Below are 10,774 nucleotides of genomic sequence, written 5' to 3'. Positions count from 1 at the left end.
AGGGGAAGGGAAAGGAGTTTGTAAGCTGCTCTGAGACTCCAAGTGAAGGGCGGGGTATAAATCCAATCTCCTCCTATCCAATCTCCTCCTCCTCCTCCTCCTCCTCCTCCTCTTTTTCTTCTTCTTTGCAGTTGGCCAATGGAGACACATGGGAATGCTAAATAAGCAAAGACTTTGAAAAGTAGCTTCAGGAAAGGGACGACTGAAGCAGGGCACTCGAGCCTCTCTCTCCTCTCCCCCCTCGTTCAAAGTAGCCTCCTGCTCAGCTTGGCTTGCTTTTACATGGCTTTAGCATTTTCATGGGCTGCTGGACTGGCACTGCAATGGTTTTTACTGCTGGCTCTGTCTTTGGCAACTGAGGCATAAACGCAAGATTCAGAGGGGTTCCCAGGAATGGCTGCCTCCTTGCTTCTCAGTGGCTGATGGTTCAGTGCAACATAGGTCAGGCTGTCATTGTCTGTTCCGTGGGTGAGTTCATCATGTTCCACTCCAGAGGTTCTGGCTTCAGGTTTCAGGGGCTGGTAGGGGAGGGAAGAGAGACTTTTTTTTAATTAACAATTTTCAGTAAATTACACACTTTCAACATTAAACAAACAAAATACATCAAACGGTTTTGTATTGTTTTACAGTACAATTAAAATTAAATCATTTTCTTATACTGTGGATTGTCTGGAATAATATCATTAGCCAACATAAAACTAATAACAGGATACCAAACAGCTACTAATTTATTATGATATTTATCAGGAGATGCATTGGACATTTTAAAGAGAGAGACTTTTTAAAGTACATTTCTGCCATCACTTCACCGAGTACAGTTGTGTAGAAAACAAATGAGGCTCCAATAAAATAATTCCAAAAGGCAGCTTCAAAACGAGAGTGGGTGGGATCTGGGGTTGCCTCTAGATCACCTTGAGGTTAGCACATGGCCCCCTGTCCCCTTTCAAAGCAGTCTGGGTTGCCAAATAGGATCATGTATGCAGCTGTGTCATATCTGCTATCCTGAAAGGGTACGATCCTAAAACAGCTCACACTGGCAATTCTGTTATTAAATTAACGCTAGGCAAAGATGGGTATTGCCATAAAAATAACGGGGAGTAATGGCCTTCAATTTAATAACACCAGTTCAGGCAGAGTGTGAGCCTAGCCTTTTAGTATGTTTATTGGCTGTTCTTTATGTTTGGCTTGTTACGATTCACCCATTGTCACATGGCTTTCTGTATTCATCAAAATATGACGATAGAACTCTGGCAGGACATTCACAGTCATTAACAGAGCGGTAGGTCACATACCATTGTCACTGGTTGGCTTTCTTCATTAGCAGTGGCGCCTGTAGATCAGAAAGAGTTCAGGAGAATTTTCAGTCAATCTGTTGCAAACAAGAATTGCCCACACTGCTCCTTCCCTGTGTATTCCAGATCCTTGGTGGAGGAAACCTGCTTAACATTCTGCCATGCGCTAGATTACCTGTACTAGAAAAATTAACTCCAGTTCTACACTACATTTCACACAGAGATAAATTAAATACATGCCTGCTTATTTCACTCGGGCCCCGGTCACACAAGAAGTTTTGGGCTGGGAGAGGGACGGATCGGGGCCGCAGCAAACGGGCACGATCCCACCGCAACATCTGGGAAGCATTGGGTGCCCGTTCCCGATCCGGCCCTTCCGCCCAAAACCCTGCAGCAAAAATGAACAACCTACCATGGTGGTTCATCCGGGAAGGCTGCATCAAAGCCAGCCGTGGGATTGCCGGCGTGTCCTTCCACCGGCACATCACACATGCGCAGTTCGGCAGGCTCCCCCTCCCGACGGTAGCTTTCTCCCTGGCATCTGATCGTGCTGGGCAGCAACGGCGCCGCGGCTCAGGGGATCCATGGGATCCCGCCGCGGCGTCTCTACTTTGGTGCGGCTCTGATTTGCCGCACTTTGGCCAATGTTTTTCCTGCTGTGTGGCAGGGACCATAGTTTTGCTTCTCCTACTCAGGGAGGGGAAGGGAAATCTAAAGGGAACTGAAACTCTCCGCCTCTGGCCGCTTGAAATGCTGCTCAGCCCACACCCAGCTTTTGCAGTTTCCCGAATTGTCTATTCTCCTTCATTTGAAAGAAAGACTCCTCTTTCCACCATGTTAAAATTTCATCACTGGGCTTTCGTGTGGTGGAAGCATTTGGGCTAATACTTTGCCTGTGAAACCCGAGTTAGTGCCAGTTCAAGGGGACGGTTGTGGCTTACGGGTAGCACACAAGTGTTGCATATTAAAGATCCTGGGTACAGTCTTGGCATCTCTCGGTAAAGCATCCCAGGTGATGGGAAAGACCCTTGTCTGTCTCCGGAGAGCTGCTGCCAGTCATGATAGATGATGCTGAGCTAGACGGACCATTCTGGGGCTCAGTGGCAGAACATATACTTTGCAAGCAGAAGGCTGATTCTTGGCACATCCAGGCAAAAGGATGTCAGATAGATGGTGGGAAAGATCGTTCTCTGACTGAAACCCTGAGGGCCACGCCCAGTCAGAGCAGACAATATTGTGCCAGATGGACCAATCATTTTATTCAGTACAAGTTAACATCTGACAAAGGGAGCTCAGACTCTGGAAAGTTTATATCACAAGACTCTTGTTGGTCTCTGAGGAGCTACTAGACTCGAATCGAACTCTTCTACCACAGACCAACACACCTGCCTTCCCGGAAGTATGTTATATGCTGTGCACTTCCATTTCATATATTTTAAACCACCCATTAACTCACACTTTCTTCTTCTTTTGTACCATACAATGGCAAGCAAGAGGAGGACAAGAACCAGGAGAAGGCTCACAGCACAGCTGGCCAATATGATAGTCAAGGATCCATCTGAAAAACCAAGGACATCTTGAGTTAAATGTTCATCCAGTTACATACAGAAGATTATTTATTTACTATTTATTTAATGCATTTGTATGCCACCTTTGGGAGCTGCGGTGGCTCAAGTGGTTAAGATGCTGAACTGCAGGCTGTGGAAGGTCAGTAGTTCAGCAGTTCGAGACCCGAGTGTCACAGGACAGAGTGAGCTCCCGTCTCTAGTTCCAGCTCCTGCCAACCTAGCAGTTCGAAAGCAAGACATTGCAAGTAGATAAATAGGTGGGAAGGTAACAGCGTTCCGTGCGCCTTGGTGTTTAGTCATGCCGGCCACATGACCACAGAAACGTCTTCGGACAGCGCTGGCTCTTTGGCTTTGAAACGGAGATGAGCACTGCAACCCTAGAGTCGGACTCGACTGGCTTTCGAGCAAGGGAACCTTTACCTTTACCTTTATGCCACCTTCCCACCCAACTCAGGGTCCTCAACAAGGTGAACATTAAAACATTTCAGGTAGCTTATCAAATACAAATACATATATAAAATATTTAAAGAAATGAAACAAAACATATAAACACATAAACAGAAATACAGCAGCCTGGAATGAGTCTTCTATCTATGCTCATCATAACCTTCATACTCCTTTTCTGAGGAAAGCCACTTTTCAACTAGAAGCTGCCTATTTATTTATTTGTCACCTCATTTGTAGTCTGCCTTTCTCAAAGGCTCGAGGCAGATTACAAAAATTGAAAACCACGAAGGAATAAACTAAAAATAAAAACGTTGACAAACTTTCAGCAAACATTAAAAACTATAAAGAGTTTCTCTTCCATTAAGATACCCTTTCAGACTTCATGCAGGAGCCTTCCTTAAAAACACTGTTCCCAGCTGGGTGGAGAATTGTTTCTCGACTGCCAATGAAATCGCTGAGCGCAGAGATGTTTAGCTGCTTGCTGTGAAGAAGCTCCTACCTGAGAAGAACTTTTCTTTGCAGGCAGAGTTGGTGTATCCCCTCTGCTCACAAAGAACAGCTTCCACACATGATTTGCCTTTTTACAATTTTTTTATTGTGGATAATAAGAATAATCAAAATATATTATTGTTAAAATGGTATATTATTGGGATTATTATTTTTTTTGCTTTTGTAGGATGATTTAATAGAAGTGAGGAATTGTTGAATAAATTCTGGTCTGTTTCATATCGTTTGCTTCCATATACCCCTCTGTTCCATTCCTCTATTACTGGGGTGATGTTCCCTCTAAGCTGTGGAGTTTTCTCTTCCATTAAGATACCCGTTCACACTTCATGCAGGAGCCTTCCTTAAAAAACACTGTGCCCAGCTGGGTGGAGAATTGTTTCTCTACTGCCAATGAAATCGCTGAGCGCAGAGATGTGAGCTGGAGGCTAAAAAAAGGTGAGCTAGCTCACACTAACTCAGCTTAGAGGGAACACTGCTGGGGTCCCCAACGTGGTGACTGTGAGCAACTTGGCACCCACAGACACCTTTCCTGGCACCTGCCAAGTGTTTTTAGAAAGTGGAAAGGGCAAGGTGGGGCTTTCTCCCAGCAAGACTTCTGATTGGCCACTGGATAGATTGGCTGTGCAGATTTTTTTTAAAGCTGCTTTGGCAGCAGCTGCTGACACAAAAGTGGGTCCTCAGGATCTTACTATTTGCATTTTCTGTAGAATTGTTAACCCCTAAGCGGTGGCTCAAGTGGTTAAGACGCTGAACTGCAGGCTGTGGAAGGTCAGTAGTTCAGCAGTTCGAGACCCGGGTTGCCGCATGACGGAGTGAGCTCCCGTCTCTAGTTCCCACTCCTGCCAACCTAGCAGTTCGAAAGCAAGAAATTGCAAGTAGATAAATAGGTACCACTTCGGTGGGAAGGTAACAGCGTTCCGTGCGCCTTGGTGTTTAGTCATGCCAGCGCTGGTTCTTCAGCTTGGAAACGGAGATGAGCACCGCAACCCTAGAGTCGGACTCGACTGGCTTTCGAGCAAGGGAACCTTTACCTTTATACGGGTATAGGTACCCTGTTTTGGGTCCGGGTATGCATAAATCCAGAAGTCACTGCATAAGAAGAGGGGCTTGGAAAGCAGGGGAAAGAAAGATGCCCAGCTTGCTTCCTCACCTGTCACAACTAGCTCCACAGGGTCACTTGGCTCTGACCAGACAAAAGGATTTTTTCTGTGCTGACACTGACAAATGTAGCTCCCTGCATCCTCTGTCCTCCCCACGGAGAGAAGGAACTTTGCTGTGTTTCCACGTGGCTCTGTCTTCTGTGATGCAATCTGTTTTCCTGATTTGCGCAGGGAGAAAGTCAATCCGTTTTCTTTGCTCTGGCATTCAATGGTGACATTTGAGCCCAGTGTGAGCTTCCCCCTGGGACTCACCTTGATGAAGGGTTTGGTGAGGCTGGGATCTAAAAGACAGGAAAACACAGGGCTTGGAGTGATCCTTGCTTGATATCCAACCAATATAACCTTTTGATTCAGATCAGATCAATAGATCCATTGTCTGTCTGCCGGTCGATTCCTAGTACTGCAGATTATCCAGTATTCTATGATACTGCAGTTCAGGATATTGCACAGAATTCAGTCCTAGTACTGTAGATTATCCAGTATTCTATGATACTACAGTTCAGGATATTGCACAGAATTCAGTCTCTTGAGATCCTCAGATTGCATTAAAAAAGGTTTCTAGCCCTTAAGGTTGTAATGGTAGGTTTAAATGCATAGGAAATGCCAATGAACAGAAGCCAGAGATGGTGGGGTTAAATCAGATATCCTATGGCTGGTGCTGCACTACCAGGGATATCTCTCCCCCTACAGTATGTCCACACACAGAATAAATTATGCATAGTGAACAGTTGTATATATCTCCATAATTCATATAGGGTGTGGAGCCCCACTTTTATTCCTACCAAATTCATTTTACCTTGGCGCAAACATTTGCTTTTCTAGCATAAAGTTTACACAGCTCTGGCTCTTGTACACAGAGAACTAGATGTCAGGGTGGACGGTTCCCTCATAGTTTCTGCCCTACCAATGTATAGTTTTCTCTACATTGGAATGCCAGGGGGAGGGGAGACATTTGTCATGTGATAATAATTTATACTTATCTTATGGCATTGTGTGTTGTATAGCCAGGAGACCCGAAGATTGTCTGGCAGCCTTAACTTCTCTTTTAGCATTATGCACCACTAGGTGGCGAGCTAGACATTTTTTTTTGGCTGAGAGAGCTCTGCAAGCTGTGACTGACCCAAGGTCACCCAGCTGGCTTCATGTGGAAGAGTGTGGAATCAAACCCAGTTCTCCAGATTAGAGTCCACCGCTCTTAAACACTATACCACGCTGGCTATATCTGGGCTCCACCCACAACCTGAAGGGGTGTAACCCGAAGACAGGGTTCTATGAGAGTTAGACCAAAGTCTCTGCATAGGTTGTACTTGGTCATGAATCCATGATATGCTAAACATCGCTTCATCGTTCCGGTTTTTTTACTAGTGTTTTTTAAAAATTAAAGATAGACTTTGTTTTCACTGAACCTTCTCTCCATATTTCCATGTTCAAAAAGAATCTGACATTGGCAACTATGCTGCTGCTCTAATTTATTTATTTATTTAGAATATCTGCACACTTGGCTTTCTCCCAAAAGAAGGCAAGAATGAGATCCCCAAAAGGTAGCCAAAGAATAATATTATCATGATCAACATCAACACTAAAAGCAAGCTATAACCTCTAACCAATAGCCAGTGATTAATAAAAAGCCCTCCCATAATCATTGGTACTACATTGCCCAACTTTAACCAATGTAGAATCCTCTTCAGGAGATCCCAAAAGCCCCTGCAAAAGGCAGAATCTTTCATCACTTCCTATGGGAGGCATGGGAAGCCCTGCAAGTTGCCCTTATATGCACCTTCGGGAAGGGTGGGACTGAAAGCAGAGGGTGATACGAAGAACAGAGGTGCTGTCTGGGTTCCTATAGAACAGGGGTGGCCAAACTGTGGCTCAGGAGCCACATGTGGCTCTTTCACATGTCTTGTGCGGCTCCCGGCAGGGCGGCTGGGGAAGCTAAATATCATTAGCAAACAAATTATCATTGGACAAATAAATATCATTATCAATATCTGCTTTTACCACTTTCGTTATTATTTTTGGCAGTCTCATTTAATGCTCATAAAAAGCAAATCTGCATATTTCCCAATAAAAACGTGTGTCATATTTGTCCGTGTCTTGCGGCTCTCAAAAATCTGCCGTTTATTCTGTGTGGCTCTTACGTTAAGCAAGTTTGGCCACCCCTGCTATAGAGAGAAGCATTCCCTCAAGCATGTGGGATCCAGGCAACAAGGTGTCTTAAATATGTCTCCGTGTGCCAACTATGGACTTCATCAGGGCTTTTTTTGTAGAAAAAGCCAAGCAGGAACTCATTAGCATAATATGGCACACCGAAAAGCAGACACTCATTAGCCTATTAGTCTACACCCTTGACAGCACAGCACATTAGCATATTAGGCCCCACACCCCCTGTTACCAGAAGTGTGGTCATCCAACCACACCCACCTTTTGCTTCTTATTCTGTTGACCTTGTTTGTTGTCCAAACCCAGGGCCTTTTTATTTATTTATGCTTTCGGCTTGTATCCCGCCCGAACCCCTAGGGGGCCTCTGAGCGGCTTACACAATTATTTGGTTTTTTTGTAGCAGGAACTCCTTTGCATGTTAGGCCACACACCCCTAATGTAGCCAATCCTAATGAGTTTCTGCTGTTGGGTGTGGCCTGTTATGCTAATGAGTTCCTGCTGGGTGGGGCCAACTCGGGAGCCAGCCAGAACTCCGTTCCTGTGCGCTCCTGCCCAAAAATAGCCCTGGTCTTCATGCAGCCATTTGTTGGCTATCCCACCACTGAGGGCAGCCTATCCGGCATCGACCAGAGCCTGCGCCTTTTCCATTGTGGCTCCTGCTCTGTGGGATGGGCTCCCTGTGAAGAGGGGAGGGGGGGCACTCTCTCCTTGGAGACCTTCAGGGGGTGCTGGACGCCTTGCTTCTTTGCCAGGGCTTTTGAGGGGGTTTGAATGGCAGACAGCTTTTAAGAGGGCGGGGGTGGGGGAGATCTGGGGCTTGGTATTTTATTCTGTTTTTAACTGGAAATGTTCTTTTAATCTATTGTAAGCCACCTTGAACCATAAGGAAAACCGGGGTATAAATATTTTTCATCATCATCATTGGCCAGTAGCAAGGTGATGTGCAGCTGAGGTTGTCCATAGATACTGGCTGGAGATGGTGGGGGTGAGCACCTAGAAAGAAGGGATGATATTTGGGATTTGGATGTGTGATCATATACGGCAATTCAAATGATTACTGGGTGAATAAACATTCCTCTCTTGTCTTCCTCTTTACCCTGAACAAATGCCCAGTGCGCAGAAGTGCAATTTCATTTGCAGTGTGATGGAGGAGGAGGATGCCTCTGTATGGACAAAACTGGCCACCTTCTTTGTTCTTCAAAGACATTTCATCTCCATGCAGCATAAAGTGGAGATATCGAATGAAGGAAATCAACTGGGGTGGGGATTAAATGGGGTAAATAATGAGCTGAGTCAAGGACAGGGATGAGTTTAAAAGGGGAAATTACAGAGCCTAAAATGTAGGCAGAAGTGAAAGAGAGAAAAGGGAAACACTCTTTTCAGAAAGCCAGTGAGTCAGTGTGCTATAGATGCACTTTGTTGTTGTTCAGTTGCACAGTCAAGTCCGACTCTTCGCGACCCCATGGACCACATCACACCAGGCCCTCCTGTCTTCCATCGTCCTCTGGAATTTGCTCAACTTAATGTTCGTTGCATCAATAACACTGTTTAGCTATCTCATCCTTTTTCATCCCCTTCTTCTTTCATCTTCAGTCTTTCCCAGCATCAGGGTCTTCTCCAGTGAGTGCTCCCTTCTCATTTGGTGGCCAATATCTGGCCTTCCAGGGAACAGTCAGGGTTGATTTCCTTTAGGACTGACTGATTTGATCTCCTTGCAGTCCAAGGGACTTTCAAGAGTCTTCTCCAGCACCATAATTCAAAAGCATCTATCCTTCGGCACTCGGCCTTCCTATCGCAGCCATACAGTACTACTGGGAATACCATTGCTTTGACCATACGGACTTTTGTTGGCGGGGTGATGTCTCTACTTTTTATTATGTTGTCTAGGTTTGCCATCGCTTTCCTCCCAAGGAGCAGGCATCTTTTAATTTCATGGCTGCAGTCCCCATAGATAAACTCGAAGGAGCAAAAGGCAGAAGTTGCAGGCAGCGGATAGAGTCATAGGAGTTCCAGAGCAGCGCTTCAGCGGCAGGTAAGATCAAGAGTGTCCAGGAGACACAATCCAAAGGTGTGCCTTAAAGATGCAGGCCAGGGAGAAGGAGGAAGGAGCCTTTGTGGTCAGATATTATCAGCATAAACAGTGAAATGTAAATGTAGGGAATGCCTTTGCCACCAAACTCAGCCAATTTATCGATGTGCACTCTCAGATGCACATCACCTTGCTACTGTCCATTGTGCATTCTGGCCATGAGCATCTGGGTTTCCTATAAAGGCTCCAGCAGAAGCCCTAGTGAGAGTTTTCCTTACAGTGAGTGAAAATTTTGGAAAATCCCTCCATCACTGTATAGAGAAGGGGACTTGGTTGGTTGTGTTGCTCTCTGGCTCTGTCACCTGCAAAGCTCCCTGGCCCCTTGAATGTGTCTGCCAAGGAGATGAGAATGTGCTCCCATTCTGGTACTCAGTGGTGACTTTCATGTCTAGAACATGCATCCCCTCTGGGTTGGAGAAGCTGGGCCCTGAGGATAGGGAAAATGCAGTGAGTGCCGTTGCACGTAAGGTTTTTGACTCTGGAATATTATCTCTTGACAATGTTGCTGTCAATATTAAAGAGAAATGTATGAGGTCCTTCTCCATACTCCCATTTGATTTACAGACGCAAGACAGAACTGTCATGTGGAAAAATAAGTTACGAGTACTGAGCCAGACCCTCACCTATTACATTGATGTGAACAGGGTCACTGTCAGGTGACCATCGATCGACTGGGTCATTTCTGATATGATATTTACACCAGTAGACCCCACTGTCTGTTTTCTTGACACTGGCCAAGAAGAATACAGCTTCATGCAACTCTGCATCCCTGAACAGAATTGCACGCCCGTCTCTAAGCAGAGTGAACTCTACTTGTGCCACCTTTTCATTCCTGCAGTGGATGTTGACGTTTCCTCTCAGGCTCACCATATCACTGGGGCTCACAGAGATGGAAGGTTTGGGAAAATCTTGTCCTGGATAGAAAGAGAATGAGGATGTGTTTTGGAAGGTGGAACTTCATCAACAGTTTGTCTTTTTAAAATGGGTGACAGTTATTTACATACAAGATGAGATCTGTGGAAATGTGCAGACTCAGAGAAGATTCATCCGAATCTTTGTCTAGGGCTTTTGCTGATGGAATGAATGGGCAGTTTTCAGTCTGTGGTCAGCAAATAGTTTATAATTGAGAACCATATTTAGAAATGAAATGAGAGTCTGGTTCCATACTCACTGGCCCACATGAGATGAGACCCAGACACAGTGCTCTTTAACAGCCTCCCTGGTTGAATAATGGGGGGAGGGGGGCTTTTAGAGTTCTTTTCATGCCACTCAGCTCCCCATGGCCAGGCAAGACAGGCAAAGGAGAGCAAAGAACTGAACTGAGGTGTGTAACAAAAGGGTCTCTCCTTCTGTTTAATCCTCTTCTCCCATTATACAGCACATTTCTCTGTGTTAGCAGTAGGGTTGCCAGATCCCCCCTGGTCACCCAGAGGGGGTGTTGGAAGTGGAGGAGGAGTGTATGCTGTCTCCTTCCTTAATATACAACAGATACCATGCACAAATGAATTATAACCTATCATAAATAATTTTATATATTTAGAAAAATATTAT

At 45.3% G+C, this 10,774-nt stretch overlaps 1 protein-coding gene across 2 annotated transcripts in view; it reads right to left on the bottom strand.

The window, feature by feature from the left end:
* Positions 1-275: 275 nt before the first annotated feature.
* LOC107115634 (killer cell immunoglobulin-like receptor 3DL1) overlaps positions 276-10,774 on the bottom strand; it is a 17,378-nt gene continuing 6,879 nt past the window's right edge. The window contains exons 3-7 of one of the 2 annotated variants that reach the window (XM_015417371.1): positions 9,847-10,137; positions 4,965-5,255; positions 2,749-2,850; positions 1,293-1,330; positions 276-518 (exon numbers count right to left, since the gene is read on the bottom strand). In XM_015417371.1, coding sequence (XP_015272857.1) covers positions 279-518; positions 1,293-1,330; positions 2,749-2,850; positions 4,965-5,255; positions 9,847-10,137 — 962 coding nt within the window. In that variant the 3' untranslated portion in view covers positions 276-278. The remainder of the gene's footprint in view (positions 519-1,292; positions 1,331-2,748; positions 2,851-4,964; positions 5,256-9,846; positions 10,138-10,774) is intronic. The other variant, XM_015417372.1, reaches the window with a different exon arrangement.

Source organism: Gekko japonicus, unplaced genomic scaffold, assembly GCF_001447785.1.
Source record: "Gekko japonicus isolate JY-2015 unplaced genomic scaffold, Gekko_japonicus_V1.1 scaffold2313, whole genome shotgun sequence".
NCBI lineage: Eukaryota > Metazoa > Chordata > Lepidosauria > Squamata > Gekkonidae > Gekko > Gekko japonicus.
This window is presented reverse-complemented; position numbering and strand designations above follow the sequence as displayed.